The 19,464-nt window shown below is 38.9% G+C and overlaps 1 protein-coding gene across 1 annotated transcript in view; it reads right to left on the bottom strand.

The window, feature by feature from the left end:
• Positions 1–218: 218 nt before the first annotated feature.
• The window catches only part of sar1b (secretion associated, Ras related GTPase 1B), a 34,598-nt gene continuing 15,352 nt past the window's right edge, over positions 219–19,464 (bottom strand). The window contains exons 4-7 of the mRNA XM_046867338.1: positions 5,850–5,915; positions 5,590–5,693; positions 1,191–1,322; positions 219–1,081 (exon numbers count right to left, since the gene is read on the bottom strand). Of these exons, the coding sequence (XP_046723294.1) occupies positions 965–1,081; positions 1,191–1,322; positions 5,590–5,693; positions 5,850–5,915 (419 nt within the window). The 3' untranslated portion in view covers positions 219–964. The remainder of the gene's footprint in view (positions 1,082–1,190; positions 1,323–5,589; positions 5,694–5,849; positions 5,916–19,464) is intronic.

The raw sequence follows: 19,464 nt of genomic DNA, 5'->3' as shown, positions 1-19,464 counted from the left end.
TTAGACAGCCCTTTTAGTTTTTTTTTTATATATATATATATATATATACTTGTGCCTAGGTACGCTGATAAAAGCAAAAACTCCTTTGGAAGCTACCCATAAAATCCATAAGATATTCAGATACATTAAATATACATGCCTATTAAGTTATATACTGGACACACAGTAGTTGATCGATACTAGTAGATGGTAAAAGAGGAGATTTACAGTCCCCAGCATATAGGCAACTGCCAATTTATTCTTTTTGCATGTTTTGACTAACATTTGAGACGTTTTGGGTTATCAAAAGATTATTAGGGCAATGATTCAGAATTTCAGCATTCATTCAGTGATCGTAACATCTATATGTATAAAACAACTTTAAAATTTTACTTTTTGTTTGAACCTAAACATTTAAAAATAATAAAAAACAAACAAATGCAAACAAGAAACACCATGTAAAAATAACACACCTAGATGCAAATATCAAGAATTTAAGGCTGTAATTCTAATGTGTTGTCTCATTTATCTTTTAATCCCACACCAATGACTCAAAACCACAAAATATCGAAATGAATGATTTTCTCAAAAATACCAACCTTGTATTCTGTTAAAAACCATGAGCTGCAAACATATTCAAACATCTCAAACACATTCTTAATTATATGGGGGCTGTGATTACCACTATAATTATTTGCTTTTAAGCCTCCACATACAGATTTCACATATACATAGTGAAAGATATAAACAGGCATCTATTTGGCTTGAAAATCAAGGCACTGATTTTTCATTGCCTTAGAAAAGCTTTAAGAATAAAATGGTTTAATTAAATGTCTACCCATTAAAAAGGTTTATTTAAATCAAGTTGTACTGTGTCTACTGCTGCTATTCTTTTGCAGAGTGATGACAGGCTGTACAAGAACTGAATATGAAGAGTTTGAATTAGGTTACGCAGTCCCTGGTTCACCTCCTTACAGTAATATCTCTAGTCAATATATTGTGAAAGCCAGCGGAAGCCCTCCCCATATCCCTCTCTCTTGAGCACGCTGCACATGAACACTTCCAGTGGTCTGGTATTTAGTTCTTTCAGGGGAATAATACCCTGGAGAAAGAGCAGACATATACAATTGATTTGATCATTACTACAGTCAAAATGTAGAGAAGTAAATCTTTTCATCCATGTTGTAGTTTTTTAAAAAGGCTTGTCTTACCTTGCCAGTTGTCTGTCCATACAATCCAAACATTTCACGAAGTTTCTCCTCACTTATGGCCTCAGGTTTATCAATCTTGTTACCAAGAATCAAAACAGGCACATTTCCAATGGTTTCATCGGTCATTAGTGCCTGTTGTAGGAATGCACAAAGTGTCAGACTTGCATATGATCAAATCTAAGTGCAAAATGGTTGCTCACATGTCATATCTGGTCCTTCATTGTATTGGGGGGGGGGCGCGTTATTGTGGGTGTCACTGCACCATCTAGCCTAAGGGCTATTTCTCAAAGTAGAGCTGGTGAATAATCATTGGATGTTCCAAGATGGTGCTGCAGTTGGCTGCCTCAGTGTGGAGCTCTCCAGTTGCTTTACTGTTTTTGTTTGTCCTGTCTTTTGTGCACCACGCAATCTTTAACCGGTTTTTGTCTATTCAGACATTTTGGTGGACATTGTAGTTGGTGGAGCAGGGCGCTCTTTAAAAGCTTTAATATGCGTAAGCAGGGAAAGCGAGCTTGGCATGCCAGCATGGCTTTAGAACCTCGCAGTGTAGTGTCAATCCGGCAAATTTCCGCTTTCTCTCCTGGACAAATAAGGACTTTTTTTTTTTTTTTTACTCAGTTGCTCTGTGTTTTATCTGCTGGGCATGCAGCGCATTACATCTGCAGCACTGCAACAGCTGGCCGATCGGATCGCAGGCACTGAGCAACAACACCCAGACTCTGCAATAATCATTCTCGGGGACTTTAATAAAGCAAACCTAACATTGAAACTTCCAAAATTCAAACAGCATTACATGCCCCCACCAGAGACAAAAACATTTTGGACCACTGCTACACCACAATCAAGGATGCATATCGCTCCAGCTGTAGAGCTGCTTTAGGACTCTGACACCTGCCTGGTTCATCTTCTCCCTACATACAGGCAAAAACTTACATCCAATGAAACAGAGCAGGCATTACAAGCACTGATTGGAGTGTTTTTGAAGCTGCTGCATCTGATTTGGATGAGCTCACAGACTAACATTTTATATCAGTTTCTGCAAGGATATATGGTATATAAGCCAGGGTATACTGCAAGACTCAGACAGATTCATCAGGCCAAAAAGGATGCCTACAGGAATGGGGACAGAATCTTGTACAATCAGTCAAGAAACACAATGACAAAGGAGATCTCAGTAACTGTCTGGGTTGGCTCAGCTACACAATCAGACATCAGAAGACCACAGAGGACATTTCGAACGATTTAAAGGATTATTAATGCTCCCCTGCCCACTCAACAGGACCTGTACACATCCAGAGTGAGAAGCTTTCAGTTGCCTAGAAAATCACCCTGGATCCCTCACATCCAAGCCATATGCCCTTTGGTCCAACCAACTTTCCACTCTTCATCCTCTTAATCGCTGCTCTCACTTCCTCCTTACTAATCCTATCCACTTCCCGTTTTACCATCTCCATATCGTCCAACCTTCTCTCTCTCTCTCTCTCTCTCTCTCTCATTTTCCTAGTTCATCAGCTGCTCAAAATACTCCCTCCATCTTCTCAACGCACTCTCCTCACTAGTCAACACATTTCCATCTCCATTCTTTATTGCTCTAATGTGCAGCACATCCTTTCCAGCTCGGTCCCTCTGCCTGGCCAATTGGTATAAATCCTTTTCTCCTTTCTTAGTGTCCAACTTCACATACAGCTCATCATATGCCTTGGTTTTCGCCACATCCCTCTTCACCTGATGCCGCATATCCTTGTACTCTTGCCTACTTTTCTCATCATTTTGTCGATCTGTTTTGCCAACCTCTTTCTTCTTGTGCTCTCCTGCATTCCCTCATTCCACCACAATGTCTCTTTGTCTTACTTTCTATTTCCAAATGTCACACCAAGTATCTTTCTCGCTGTCTCCTTTATCACTTCTGCGGTAGTTGCCTAATCATCCAGCACCTCTTAACCACCACCGAGCCCCTGTCTGACCTCTTTCCTGAATCTCATACTACAGTCTTCCTCCTTTAGTTTCCACCATCTTATTCTTTTTTTAGGCCTCACTCTCCTCCTCTTCTTTTTTTTCAACTCCAAAACCATCCTACAGACCACCATCCGATGTTGTCTAGCTACACTGTCCCCTGCCAACACCTTACAGTCTCCAATCTCCTTCAGGTTGCATCTCCTACATAGAATATGTACTTTCCTCCACTCTTATATGTCACCCTATGCTCATCCTTCTTCTTAAAATAAGTATTCACCACCACCATTTCCATCCTTTTAGCAAAATCTTCACCACCATCTGCCCTTCCACATTCCTCTCCTTAAGGCCATACCTTCCCCATCACCTCTGTTCCCTTCACCAACATGCCCAATAAAGTCTGCCCCAATCACCAATCGTTTATTCCTAGGTACACCATCTACCATTTCATCTAATTCACTCCAGAATTTTTTCTTCTCCTCCATCTCACAGCCGATGTGTGGAGCACAAGCTCTTATGACATTTATCAATCACCCCTTCAATGTTCATCACCCTATCAGAAACTCTCTTCACCTCCACTACACTCTTACTGTACTGTTCCTTCAGGATCACCCCTTCACCATTTCTCCTTCCAGCCACACCATGATAGAACAGTTAAAACTCCACTCTCCTACGCTTCTGCTTTTCCTGCCGTCTCTGTAGTCATCTTCCTCCTCTTGCGGCGGTCGTTGGTAACCCGGGCTTTGACCGACCCGTTATGAATTTGTGATCCACATATTTGATTTGGCACAACCCTTCCCAACACATTTATCCGGGCTTGGGAACGGCACTAAGAGCGCACTGGTTTGTGCAACCCTAATGGCTGGGTTCATTATATTCTTATTAATAAATTTAATTATTTCAACATAATACTCCATAAAAACAATTCCCTATAAGTTTTTTGGTCTATCGTTCTATCCGTGCGAGACCGGAAATATCAGCTAAAAAAATTAGTTATGGGGCAAATGCACATAACCGGGGGCACGAGATTCGAACCGCAGTAAAGTGGGGGATTACTGTAGTCATGTACATTTAAATGATACAGTAGCTCACAAAATTGAGTACACCACCCACATTTCAGCAACTTTTTTAAGTATATCTTCTGCACTGAAAAAGTATAGAAATTATGGATGCACCAAAATAAAAATTCTGGGCCAAAACTAAAAATTCTTTTTGATTATTTTAAAATACTTTTTGTATAATTAATTGTGTTAACATTAGACTTTATAATTTTGTGAAATGTAATTATCAGAACTGAAAAACTACAAATAAAATAAATCAGAAAAGTTTCAAACCAAGAATTAAACAAAATATTTGAGAAAAAAAAACTTTTGACAATTAGAGTGCAAAACAGCATTAATACAAACTAGAACCATTGATAAGAGTGTTTAAAGGTTCTGGCATGGAGAAGCTAATGTTGAATCTATGACTATTGCAAATGTTGAGCTATTTTATGAGTTGCTCAGTAGCTCCTGGTTCCATAACCTCAACTGACTGTATAAGACTGTAGAAAGATAATTACTCACAATCTTATATTCCGGTTCTCATATTAGTTCTCACTCTCCGCTGTTTTGTATTGTTCTGAAATTTATAATTATACTCTTGATATCACCCAAATGAGGATGGATTCCCCTTTTGAGTCTGGTTCCTATCAAGCATCTTTCCTTAACATTTAAGGAAGTTTTTCCTTGCCACAATTGCCCCAGCCTCACTTTAACTCTTAAGTTCTTTAAATCTGCTTTGAGACAATGTCCTTTGTGAAAAGCGCTATAGAAATAAACCTTAAAATAAACTTGACTCTGCTCACACACATTCCATTCTACTATGCCCTGGTAAGGTGAGAAGATGGATAAATGCTTTCAGCAGTTAACGGTTAACAGATTTGTCTGTTTTGTGAATGTCAGTTTTGGCTTAGATTTAAGGAATTAGTTGATATCTTTGTGTTTTGATAATATACTTAACATTTTGTCTATATTCACGGCAGTGCCAAGTCTGCTTTACAGAGGGCTTTACTACGAAAAGTCATGCAGCACTCTGCACAGAGATTGTATATTTTATTTTCAGAAATAAACTGATATTGATTAGTTCACCATACAAATCTATGTTTTGGTTTTTGTAATTGACTGGACATTAGGCATCTCATCAGTTGTTGTAAATGAAATGGGTGGACAAATAGGACATCCCAAAGTCACTGTAGCAGCACCTACAGACGATGCCTTTAACCTCTCCAAATTCTGCACATACATATTTTTACATATTACCATTATATTAATGCTACTTTTTATTTGTCAACAAAAATAAGGCCTTTTTTCCCCCAATATTAGTTTTCCTTCATAATGGATTTGGTATAATATATATAAAAAATTAATTTAATAAAAAAATAAAAACCCTAAAGAAAATAACTCACGTCAAGTTCTGTTTTGGATTCAGCCAGTCTTGGATGGTCTACACAATCAACAAGAAAGACAATGCCATTGATGGCGGGGAGGTAGTTTTTCCACACTCTTCTTGCTAGGATGCAAGTGATACAAGAGGTGTTATGCGAGTATTTTGCCAGAGAGGCATATGCATGAACACACACACACACACACACACACACACACACACACACACACACACACCCCTAAAAAGGAAAAAGTGTATCATGCTACAATAAAAAGTACTTGCCCTGTGCATGGCCACCAAGGTCAAAGGTGGTAAAGGTCATACCAGCAATCGTCAGCTCTTCAGAAGCTAAGGAAATGCAAAAACATTTCTTACATCTAAGGAAAAATAATTATTAGCACCAATTTGCTACATTATAAAGAAAACAGATGTGAGATACATGTAAAAGTACATCACATCCTGAAGACGTGGCTTATTTTATTAACTTATTTCATTAACTTGCTTTGTAATTTGCTTGCTTGGCTTTTTTATTTTTGTTTAACAATTACTTTAATCCCTCAACTGCAGGTTTAAGACATCACTTCCTTTGTAGCATGAAGAAATACGAATACTTTTCTAAATCCTATTAACTTCTAGCACTAAAAGTACGAAACATTTTATAATTAATTTCTTGCATTAGCTGTACAACACAGAATACAATGACCAGTAGATAAGCCAGTAACCCAATGTCATATCGTAGCAAGAATACAGATAAACCCAACTTTTCCTTGATCTATGCTGTATATTACTTAAGTATTGCACCATATGTCATGAGTGCAAAAATATCCAAGCATGTATAACTCAAAAAAAAAACAACCAATCAGATCTTTAGCTTTACACTTTAATTTTTAGTATCCTGACAAATTTTTCATTTCCTGACATGTATCTCTTCCTGATATTTACATGTTCAAACAACTTAAAACATGGCACCTTGTTTGAACAAATACATTTTTAGTGATTACAACTCATCAATTAAGATTAAAATTAGAGTGTCCTTACATAACACAATTGGAAAAATTAACTATTCATTTATAAATATTTTTTAATTAATTAAATTACTGTGGAAAATGTAGGGCCAATAAGATAATACCAGCAACATCTACCGTAATTTCTGGACTATTAAGCGCATCCAAATATAAGCCGCACCCACTGAATTTGACAAAGATTTTTATTTTGAACATAAATATGCCGCACCTGTCTATAAGCTGCAGGTGTCTAGACTGAAACTAATGAACTTTACACAGGCTTTAACAAAAGACAGTGCCTGTAACATTGTGTGTATCTAAACAGTAGCCTACCAAGAAAGTCATTGTTCACTGTCTTCCTTTCACGATAATTTCTCTCGAGAGTTTATCTTTTAACATCGTCGTGCGTTTAAAAAACACAATTGGTGAAGCTTTTCTCCCGATGCCGTGCAACTCAGAACACAGGTGAAGTGTGTTTTTTCATGCCTGGTTGTTTTCAGTGTGACGAATGATTCGCATTTCCTGTAGACAGTCCAAGTGAGCGGCAGGTCAGAGGAACCTCATCCATATTTATGATGTGGTGCGGCCCGATTCAGTGTTAGCGCATCTGATTTAACATAAAGAATTTCATTGGTTCACCTGAACCCGTTCAGCAATTTCATTGGTCTAATGTTATGGGGCTCAGTGTTTTTTCTTGAAGCTTGTGAAACCGGGAAAAACCCAGGAAAAATCTATATATTAGCTGCTTCGTTGTTTAAGCCGCAGGGTTCAAAGCGTGGGAAAAAGTAGCAGCTTATAGTCCGGAAAGTATGGTGTGTATATATATATATATATATATATATATATATATATATATATATATATATATATATATATATATATATATATATAAAATCTCAAGTCAGCATGGCCAAGGACAAATATGGAGGCTTTATGCAAAATTATTTTGATTATTAGTAAATCCTTACTCAACATAGACCATATTCCGGTAAATGTTTTAAAGTAATTTTGATATTTTAAATTACATAATTCATAAGGACACCAAGCAAAACTTTTGCCATGTTTCCACAGAGATGGTTAATGAGGTAATATTGGATAAACTGTAACTTTTCTAACTTGTATATAGATTGCATAATCACGAGTGCATTGCTGCAATCATGACTAAAAGAAAATAAAGCATTATATGGAGTTACTTCCTTCTAGTTAACACTGATGAAGCTTCAAGAAGATGATATTACACTTCATACGAGTATAACTATAAATACAGGTATGATTAGAATTTTAGGGTTATATAGAATTCTAGGGTTATATTTATATTAAGTTTGTAATCTGGTGTACCAGTGTAGATTTATTCATTACTAGAAACTCAAAGCACTTTTGTACGTCGCTCTGGATAAGGGCAAATGTAATGTAAACGTAAATTAGTAGAAGTATTGTTATTGATATCGACGATACTTGTCTTAAAAGTAACTTCAAGCCAAAAAACTGAGCCCTATAACATTAGACCAATAAAATTGCCGAATGGGTTCAGGTGAACCAATTAAATTCTTTATATTAAATCGCGCTCCCACTGAATCGGGCCACAGCATATCATAAATATGGATGAGGATTCTCTGACGTTTGACCTGCCGCTCACTCGGACTGGAAACAGGAAATGCGAATCATTCGTCACGCTTGAAAACAACCGGGCATGAAAAAACGCATTTCACCTGTGTTCTGAGCTGCACGGCATCGGGAGAAAAGCTTCCACCGATGGTGATTTTTAAACGCACAACGATGCCAAAAGATAACCTCCCGAGAGAAATTGTTGTGAAAGGAAGGAGGAAGACAGTGAACAATGACTTTCTTAGTATGTATGTATGTGTGTGTGTGGTGTGTGTATATATATATATAAAATGTGTGCATGCACAATAATTCATTGAAAAGTGAAAGTTAAAAGGCCTCTGCCTCATCTTTTCCTCTTTGACCAAAAAGTTCTCCACACTGGTATCAAGCAGGCTCGCCAGCTGCTGCCCATGTCTCCCTCAAATAGATGCACAGGTGGTCCAGCTGGCCAAAGACCATCTAACGACATATGGGTGCAGTTGAGCTCTCTACCTTGTTTTGTCTCTCTTCTTTTTCCCGCTGTACCCACGCAGCCACAGGCTCTTCTTCCTCACCACCTTCTATCTAACCTTTCTTTGTCCGTGTTTTCTCACCCACATTTGGGTGATCCCAACATCATAGGTGCTGCTGATGCACAGAGCCCAGGCATTTCATGGACCAATGCCTGGAAATGAAGGTGGTTTCAGTGGTTGGCTCCACGATTTGCAAAGATCAAACCCGTTCAAGCCAGGTTGCACCGAATACATCCAAGGGCATACATACCATGGTCAGATCCCCTCATGATCCCAGACCCCGAGAACTGTCATGCAACAAAACAAACTTTCTAATCTAAGGAGAGGCTCTCTTTAATCTGATCCTCAGATCATGGATCAAGTCATAGAAAGATGACTTAAAAGTTCCCAGAACTCAAGCTACTATACTTGCATAATGTAATAATTACATTTTAGGAATGTATGCATTTTACCTTCACATGTTTGGTATCATTTTATAGGTCTCAGTGTAATTGGAAATATGATCTCAGTCATATCAGGAGAACAGATGTCAGGTTTGGGGAAATTCTGTCCTACTGACATAAGGATTGCCCCAGAAAAGATCCTTACGAGCTGTTGGTTTTACACTAGGTGACATTTGGTTTTTAGGTCACCTCCTGTCCCAAGAAAGGGGTTTGCAAAGCTTTTATTACTTTGAATTTACTAGTGTTTATGATGGTTTGGGTATGTAAGGAAATGTGGTGAAACACTCAGGTAAGCATTCTGTAGTCAGAACTTCCCTCACAGTCTGTGTGTGTCTCTATTGCCAGGTACAGTGACTAACAATTCTTTTGTAAACTACATTGCTAAACTATTTGGTTTTAAGCTGATCATGTTGTGTAACTTTTTCCTATTATTTGTTTTAGATGTGAAATTTGTTTAAGGCTTATTGCCTGGCAAATAAATGTAAAATTCTTGATTAATGCTGAAATTTCCTGAATTCATTTATATCTGGTTGATTATGTAGCCTGGTGTTACCACAAATCTATGACCAGGATAGTACAAACTGAAGGCTCCTAAACGGATGGAGCATAAAGCACAACGTCTGGGACCTTATGAATTCTGACTATCACCGACTTAGCAAGTTATAACTAAGTGGCTAAATACATTATTCTTCATGAATGAGCAAGCATTGAGTGGTCTACTTAAAGAATATTACTTTACTGTTAAAACCTCTGACTAAGACACAAACTGGCCAATGTGCCTCCGTGAGCAGGTATTGTTAGCCAAGCACAAGGCTCTAAGCAACTCCGGGTCCATAATGAATGATTATTTAAAAAGACAAAATGTTCAGAATAATCTATTAAAATTAGAGAAGAAATACAACCAATAAGGTGATCAGCTTTAACTAAATATATTCAAGTTAAATCTTTATTATAAATTGAAGTCAGATTAGAGGTAAAAATATTAGATTCATGCAACAAATTGATATCCATTTTAGTAATCTTTTACAGCAGCGCAAGAAAGACTTACATGCAGCATACCTTCACCCACACCAGTGGATTCCCTTGTTGGGCCATTGGGTGGGGACCCTACACCATGCTTTGTTTAACTTGGGTTGTAATCAGACCTCCATCCATCAAAGCCTGGTCGAGGTGTGAATTGTGGGCAGGGCACTTATATTGAAGGTGCAGACAATGTCTGTAGCGGTTGCCCCCCTTAAGCCAGTAACACTTGGTGTTTATCTATAAATTCTTATTTGTACTTTTTCTTTTAAAACACATTGATCTCAAATTGGGAGGTCATGTGCCTCAAACACATCTCTGTAGTCATCTCTTACAGACACAGACGTTCCCATCCACAGAACAGATGTCACATTGCCAGTAACCTCATCTACCCTCCCCTGTTGTCTCAATCTCAAACAGCGGTGGTAGGTGGGCTCTGGAATTGCCAGTCAGCTGTAAGGAAAGCTGACTTTACCACAGGCTTGGCTTCCTACTTCACCTTCGACTTTCTGGCACTTACCGAGAACTGGATATCCCCACAGAACAGTGCTACACCAGCTGCTCTGTCTTCTTCCTATGCTTTCTCTTACTCACCAAGAGAAACCGGTAGAGGTGGTGGTACAGGTCTACTTTTATCACGGGGATGGTGTTTCACACCTCTCCCTTTGTCTCATTTAACCAGGTCTTCTTTTGAATTTCATGCAGTTTCCACTCCAATCAACCTTTTCATCATTGTCATCTACCGCCCCCCTGGTCCCCTTGGAGACTTCCTAGAAGAGATGGACACACTCCTTAGTACTTTCCCCTCTGACAGCACCCCTCTGACAGTTCTTGGTGACTTCTGACAAACTTCAGTCATCTTGCCTCTTCTGAATACCTTCTCTTTGACATTTAACAGCTGCCCTCCAACACACAAGGGAGGAAATGTCCTGGACCTGGTTTTCACCCGCCCTACTCCAGCTACAGGCATGACTGCCACTCCACTTGCAATCTCTGATCATCACCTGGTTTCCTTTTTAAACACTCCTCCTATTCAACCTAAAAATAATTTACATGTCTCTCTTATCCGTCCTAACCTTAATTCTATCATCCCCTCCTCTGTAGCTTCCTGTACTCTTTCATCTACCCTTAGACATTGCTACGGACTCCTGCCTCTCATCTCTTTTCTCAACCATGGACCTCCTCTGCCCTTTGACTACAAAACCCAAGAAGTCTTCTTGTCCAACACCGTGGCTGTCAGACGTTTTGCGCAGCAGTCGACGAGAGCTCAGATCTGCAGAGAGGAAGTGGAAAAAAAAAATCACAGCTTGATGTAGACCTCGCATCTTACCGCGCACTCCTGACTAAATTTTCTTTGGAGGTGACTACTGCCAAAACTGCCTTCTACAAGGAAAAGCTTAAGGCCTCTGCACAAGATCCTCGTAAGCTCCACAACATCTTCTCTTCACTACTCAACCCCCCTGCTGCACCTGCTCCATCCTCCCTGACTGCTAATGACTTTGCCTTCTTCTATGATGAGAAGATTAAGAAAATCTGCCAGACATTCACTTCCTCCCCAACAACAACTACACAACACAGCCGACAATCCACTATGTCTCTGTCAAGCTTCTCAACCTTAACAGAAGATGAGATACTGCAAGTCATCCAATCTTGCAATCCCACTGCCTGTCCTCTGGATTTAATCCCTTCAACGTTAAATGACACCAGTAAAATTGCCAACTGTTTATTAAATGTTTGTAAGCTAAATTATTGTGGCGAGAATTGTGCAACACATGTACTTGACTCGGTAAAGAGTTAACAGCCTTAACTGGATTGTTGGAGGCCTGCATTAGCCCTATTCGGACTCGAATTTCTCACGGTAACATATAGTATTATCAATATTTACAGGGGCTAATCTTTATTTTTTTGGCGTCTGATTCCAGAATGTTGTACCCTTTCATTCACAAGCTCATTGTTGGGCTTTTGATCATTGATTAAAGAATATTTGTTGTGAGTGTTAGGGCGCTCACATTGAATTTGCATACTGCTCAGCAAATGTGCGATTGCGCCATTATTGTGGAACACCGTGCAATTACCTTTTTTATATTGACACTTTTATTCATTCAAAACCCACTCCTAAATCGTGAATGAATCACCATCTGAATGCATGAGTTGAACAGTTATTACAAATTAAAAACACACCAGTGAAGAAAAAATAATTCATGTTGAATGACAATGAGTATTATTGTCTTGTGTTCATCTTTCTGCTTCCTTCAGGATGCAAACCAACAACGTTGTCAGAGTGACGTTCAAAGTTAGCAAAAAATATATATTTTTTTCAAAACCTTTTACGTTTCAAACGTTTTTGGAATGTGGTAAGAGGAGAAACTTTAACATTGTTAATCTCTAATACTTTTCCTTCTAAAAATTTTAATAGTATTAAACTAAGTTTATAGTTGTATCTTATAGGGTATAAAAATAACTCTTAATTCATTTGTTTTTTGTTAATTTGGCAATGGTTTGTCATCCTTCAGTTGGCAAGAAATTTGATCTTCCAAAAATTGATGTGAAAGTATTTGATGACTCGAAGACAGAGATTGATGAAGCTTTTGAATACCTGGTGACACAACCAGACCTTGGTGTCCTAGAAAATATGATTCCAGGCAAAGAATGTTTTGATGAAAAATTGTATTACATGCTTATACATTTGTGTGTTTATTTTCAGCAATATGCACCAAATTTTTTTTTGCATAGACTAATGTGTCTATTGTACTAATTCGCAATAGCTGTTTAACATGATATAAAAATAGTAGAAACAGTTAATCAGACTATAGGTATGGTTTATATTGATTATTTAAGCTCAAGCTCAGTAGGAGATACCGAAGGCACATCAGAGTCTGACAACACAGCAAATTTGATTAGAAGTCCTCCTAAAAAATATCAAGCAGAGGAACATCTTGCTCAAGTAAGGATCACCAATCTTGTCTCTGAATTACATCTATATAGAATAACTTAAATATTAAAGATATTTGGAACTATATACAGTTGCCAGTTGTTATTTTCTCATCTTTGCTCAATATTATATCATCCCCTCTTCCAGATGATCGAAGATATCCTAAAGACCAGCCCTGGAGGTGAAAAGATTGCAAGTGAATACGCTCGCACTAAAAGTCTGTCAGATAGCCGAAGACGTGACATGGTGAAAATCTTGGTAGCACATTTGACAAATGAACATGGGAAGGTTGTTTATACAGTACCTTGTAAATTAATGTTACTGGTGTTATGGGTTGTAATTGGTTTATGTTTGTGTGTAGAACAAGGGCTTCTGGACACTTGAAGGAACAATATGCAAAGAGATTCATCTCCCGCTTCCCAAATTTGGCTGACCCCAGGAGCAAGCATCTCAATCTATTTGATTTAAAGAAGGAGGATTTACTGCATCGTGCAAAATAAATATTATTTACAGTATAATTGAAGTTAAATTAATTTCTTATTCTAGTAATGTATAACTTTTAGGTCTGTTTGTTCTGGTCATAGGAGCATTATTTTTGGCATGGAGAATTAAAACTCTGCAAAAAGAAGCATTGGAGTTTCGGATGAAACGCCCGGCAACCACAAACAGGTGCAAGATTTGATGTTTAATCAGTGCTTGGCTGCAAGGCTTGATTAACATTTTATAAAAAAATTTTTAAATGAATATGCAACTTTTGCATTATTTTATTATTTTACTCATCTTAACATTTGTGACTTGTATTTGAAGTATTCTTTTGTTCTATAGTGAGAATGAGGTCACGTTTTACTATCTCTACAAAATATGAGATATTGATCAGAATAAAAAATATTGAATGTAAACACTGTTTTTATCATCTCTCACGGTTGGCAAATTTAAAATGTCATTCCGGGATATATATACATTTTTTCCATGTTATTTTCTGTCATTTATCTTCTTTGATGTTAACGTGTTGTGCTTTAAAAATAAAAAGAATTACAAATGTGGTTTTCATATTGTCTTAAACAATTTCAGGAGGGCCAAATGCTGAAAGGTATCCCTGCAAAGAAGATAGTTTGCTACATGATAAACTTCAGTGTCAGGAAGCAATTGATGAATTGCTGATGAAGCATACAGCTGATGAGGCAGTGGTAAAGAAAAAGATGAGGTTAACACTAGCCTATTCCCAGAAGCTGCTTCACGACCCTAAAGAGTCAACTAATATTCTATCAATTTTCCCACGATTCCAGGATATACCAGGCTTGATATGTGAGAATTATAAAGATAAAATCAAGTACTATTGTTCTGCCGTAACACAGACTTGTTCGGTAAACAAACTGTGGTACTGACTTTTATTATCTTTGGCAGATTGATCAAGATTTTAGACTTCTATTTGGGTGCGCAACCTCAAAGTTGTTGGAGAAGTGGTCCACCAGCATAAAACCAAAGGTTATTGCCCAGAGCCATGGCCTCACACAGACTTGTGAGCTCGACATTGTACATCTGTAGTCAAGACTGTTCATAATATTAGTCAATACTGTTAATACTAGTAATGTATTTATACAGGATCATCTTCCAAGTAATGTTAGGTCAAGTGAAACTGAGTAGGATGGTATGTTCAACACCTTCTAGCTAAAAACCAAACACACAGGCCTATAAGAGAAATCACTTTGTTTTCCATGTCTCCAGGTTGGGACAGCGACATGTCGTTAATTCTGATTCTGGTTCACCTTTTGTCACATTCAAGTCAAGGCCGCAAAAGACCGGGAAAAAATCTCAGATATACAAGCTATAAAGTCTTGTGAAATTCATCAAGGTGAATGGAGCAGATCAATTGACACTGTTTTATACTGTTCCTGTTCTGTGCGACCTTGAACTTGCTTATTTCTCAGACAGGTACTTAAAGATCATCTGTCCTCCAAATTCTTTTTTTCTTTTATACTTCACACATACTTAGTAACAATCTATAGGAATCTCTTGGAAGTATGTACAGAAACTTTAGTGGAAGACACCAATGCATCTTTATTCATGCTGCATATTGACTAACTGTTAGGCCACGTTGGCTCTAATATGTTTTCATTCTGGTACAGACTGGTACCAGTATCCAAGGGCACCTGGATAGAATTAGAGAAAGTCTCCAGTCGTATCTACTTGCTGTTGGACCAAAGAAAACTAGGATCCAGAGGATCCAGAGTAATTGACCAACATGCCCCTAAAAAAGCATGGTAGACCATGCAAGGCCTCTAATTCACTGGCTTGTGTTGATGAGCTTTTCAAAGCTCACTTTGTCTTTGGCACCTCATACTGTCAGCAATTGACCAATGTGTAATAGCTTTCTGCAAACCACTGTTTACGATCTAGATGTTGAATTCACCATGGTGAATCCCAGAGTGGCTGAGTTAAGAGCTAGAATGGTCCAGTAACCAGATTATTTGTTTCATATGTAAAAGGAGGCATGCCGATGCCAATTCCCTTATGAGACACTATAAGTTAGTCCATGGACTTTGTTCAGGGAAAATGTGCTCAAAAAGGTTGTTCACATGTTTACCATAGTTTTTCTGAATTACGAAAGCATCTCAGCAAATGTTGTGCAATTGACAGTTCATGCCTCGATTCTGGTGAAAGCTCATTCACTGCCAACTCCATTTTATTAGGGGATGTAGGTGATTTACCAAACACACATTCAAACTGTGAGTCTGTACCCCTAAAAACAAATATAGTAGACAGTTGTGCCTTTTTAAATTCTTTGCAATATTTTCACACCACTGCAAATTTTTCAGTTGATATTATGCATGATATATTAGAGGGGGTTGCACAATATGAGATGAAATTACTCATTCAGCACCTGATGGGCAATTACACCACATCAGCAAAAGTACACAGAAGAATTCAGAGTTTTAGCGATGGCTTTATGGAACAAAACAACAAACCTCCTGGTGTAGAATTAAGAGAGGGTTCCAATGATTTGGGCTTAAATGCCACTCAGAGCTGGTGTTTACTGCGTTATCTGCCCATTATTTTTAGAGATATTGTGTGTCCTAATGATCAGCACTCGCATTTGTTCTTTTTATTGCTTCAGATAGTTAGTATAGTGTTTTCTTCAGTTATATCCACTGGTACAGTGGAACCCGGTTATGTCGATGTCCTAGGGGGTTGCCAAAAAGCATCAAGATAACCGATGATCGAGATAAACGAAAATCAATATGGCGGCAATATATTAACGTGCTTGAAATTTCTTTATGTACATGATGTGCGTTAATTAAATAAGAATGTGCATGCACGTGTTTTTGGAGGGGTTTTTTTACACAACAGCGTTGCCGCGATTTGTTTGATGAAGGCATGCTATAAAAATGTACATACAGTACATGTTTATCTGTCAGGAATCCACCTGCCACGCCCCCTTCGGCCCCCTTCAGCGTGTCAGGTGCTTTCTCGGCCGCTTTCTCTGAAGCTCCCGGCTTCAATCGCGCACATCTGGTGCTCGTTTATCATCATCACCAGCTCCTATTTAAACTTCCACACTCTCACCGTCCGTTATTGTTGGTATATGTTGGTTCACAGTGGTCGTTGTTATCGCTTATGCGTATCCCGGCACTCTCTCAACGGCTGCTCTTTTCTTCCCAAAGCGCATCACGGATTCCCCCCGATCCTGCCGGTGTTCATTCTATGCTTTTGCTGCTCATCCCACGTTCCTACCAAGCCCGGCTTTCGCCTCCCGTTCATCGCATAACATTTAACAACAAAAGGCATATGTGCACTAACTAACAGCAGAGATTCACCAGTATACAACACCTGTAGCATCTGTAAGGCTTGATTTTTCCGCCACTTTCGTGAGTTGTTCTGCAGCCGCACAGTGCCGATCGAGATAACCGACGTTAAATAGCAAATTTTCCCCCCCTTGTGCTCGAGATATTAGGGTTCGGCGACATAAAGTCGACATAACCGATAAAAAATGCTAAGACAAAGCGAGAATTTGGCAGTTCCACTTCAAAAACGCCTGATTGCAGAGCACCACAGTTTGTTTAAGCATTTGTTCCCTGATAAGAAATTGTTGCCAAAGCATAATTTTATTACCCTAGTTGTATGCAGAAAATTCGATCACTGCTACATTGTTGGTGCATGCGTTACGAATCAAAGCATAATGTTTTTAAAAAGCAGCTGAAAAGCTTTAAAAACTTAACGAAAACATTAGCAAAGAAACACCAGTGCCAAATGGCTTACATTTGGCAAACATTTGATCCAAATGACATGAAATTAGGTCCTGGGAAAATGGTCCCCTTGAATAAAATGTAAGTTGGCACTGAGATGGCTGAGAAACTTATTGTGCCCATGTGGACTAAAGTCCTAAATGTGAAATGGGTCAAGTACTGCGGAAATATATATCGGTCAGGGTTGGCAGTTTGTGTTCAGGTTCAAAATGACATACCTGTATTTCATGCAATGCAGAATATTGTTGTCAAAGATGAACATGTCCTTTTAATAACAACTGCACTGAAAACTGTTTGTTTAGCTGAACATATTCAAGTTTACAAAGTTGCACATACCATAGAAGCACCTTTTGGATGTTAAGGATATTTTGCACCACAAACTGTGACATTTTAATGTCTTATGGTTGTGATTCCAATTTGTTTATTGTACTATATAGTTACATGTGATTCATCCTGTTTGTCATATCAGAATCATTGTCTTTATTATTATTATTTTTTTTTAAATAAGCTTAAAAAAAAATTGTGAGACATGAGTACAGTGGAACCCGGTTATGTCGCCGGCCTAGGGGACGGCAAAAAGCATCGAGATAACCGATGATCGTGATAAACAAAAACCAAAATGGCGGCAATATATTAACGTGCTTGAAATTTCTTTATGTACATGATGTGCGTTATTAAATGAGAATGTACACGCACGTGTTTTTGGAGGTTTTTTACACAACAGCGTCGCCGCGATTTCTTTGATTGGTCATGCGGATCGAGATAACCTGTAATGCGGATAAGGAGGTGGAAGCCGAAGTAAACGCAAACAAAGTTTATTGAGAATACTTAGGAGATAATCCACCAATACTTGTAGCGAAGCAGTAATATCCAGTGGTGCGCTCCGGGAGCGCGGTCCATGAAGTTCTGTGAAAGCAGAGACAGTTTGTGTAGAGAATCCATGGATCCGCGCTATGGAAAGCGCAGCGCTGGGCAGCAACGGATAAACGTGGTGCAGACAGCGTGAACATGGAAAACAGCAGGATCGGGGTAATCCGGGTGCCGTTGAGAGAATGCGGAGTCCGAGAAGAAGGGTACGTAGCGGGATATGTATATGCGATTACACAGACCACCATGAACCAACACATACGATCATGCACAAACAATAACGGACCGCGAGTGTGTGGAGGTGAGGGGCTTAAATAGGACATGGGATGAATAAGTGAATAAGAGTCAGGTGTGTGTGATCAGCATGATTGCGACGAGCTCGCCCGCAAAGGAGAAGAAGCAGGGTGCTTCGGGGAATGCCCGAACAAATGGGGTGTGGCAGGGGGATTCCTGACATAACCGACGTTAAGTGGCAAATTTGCCCCCCCTTGTGCTCAAGATATTAGGGTTCAGCGACATAAAAAAAAAAAAATCGACATAACCGATTAAAAAATGCTAAGACAAAGCGAGAATTTGGCGGTTCCACTTCAAAAACGTCGACTTAATAGGGTTGGCGAGTTAACCAAGGTCGAGATAAGTGGGTTCGACTGTATATAGTTGTTCATTTTTCTTTTAAGACTGAAAAGCAAGTTTTTCATTTTAGGTCCTTTTAATGGGTAAACATGAATGGTGTAATTCGGAAGAATAACTTTGAATAGAGTAAGTTCTTTATAGGTCACTTAGAATTGATGATAAACAACTCTGGAGGGGAAGGAAATTGTTGCAGAGTAAAGTCAAAGTACTCTGTCTTACTCCTGACTTTCATTCCCCTTCTCTCCAGCGCATATCTCCACCTCTCCAGGCTCTTCTCACCCTGCTCCCTACTCTCACCAAAAATCACAATATCATCCGCAAACAATATAGTCCATGGAGACTCCTGTCTGACCTCGTCTGTCAACCGGTCCATCACCACTGCAAACAGGAAAGGGCTCAGCGCCGATCCTTTATGCAGTCCATCCTTAACCTTTAACCAGTCTGTTGTTCCTACTGCACACTTCACTGCTGTCACACTGTCCTCATACATGTCCTGCACCACCCTCACATACTTCTCTGACACACCTGACTTCCTCATACAATACCACAACTCCTTTCTCGGCACCCTGTCATACGCTTTCTCTACATCCACAAATACACAATGCAACTCCTTCTGTCTGTGGTACCCAACGCAAAT

Source organism: Silurus meridionalis, chromosome 15 (genome assembly GCF_014805685.1).
Source record: "Silurus meridionalis isolate SWU-2019-XX chromosome 15, ASM1480568v1, whole genome shotgun sequence".
In the NCBI taxonomy this organism is placed as follows: Eukaryota; Metazoa; Chordata; class Actinopteri; order Siluriformes; family Siluridae; genus Silurus; species Silurus meridionalis.
Note: the sequence above shows the minus strand (reverse complement) of the source record. Positions and strands in the feature narration are given on the sequence as shown.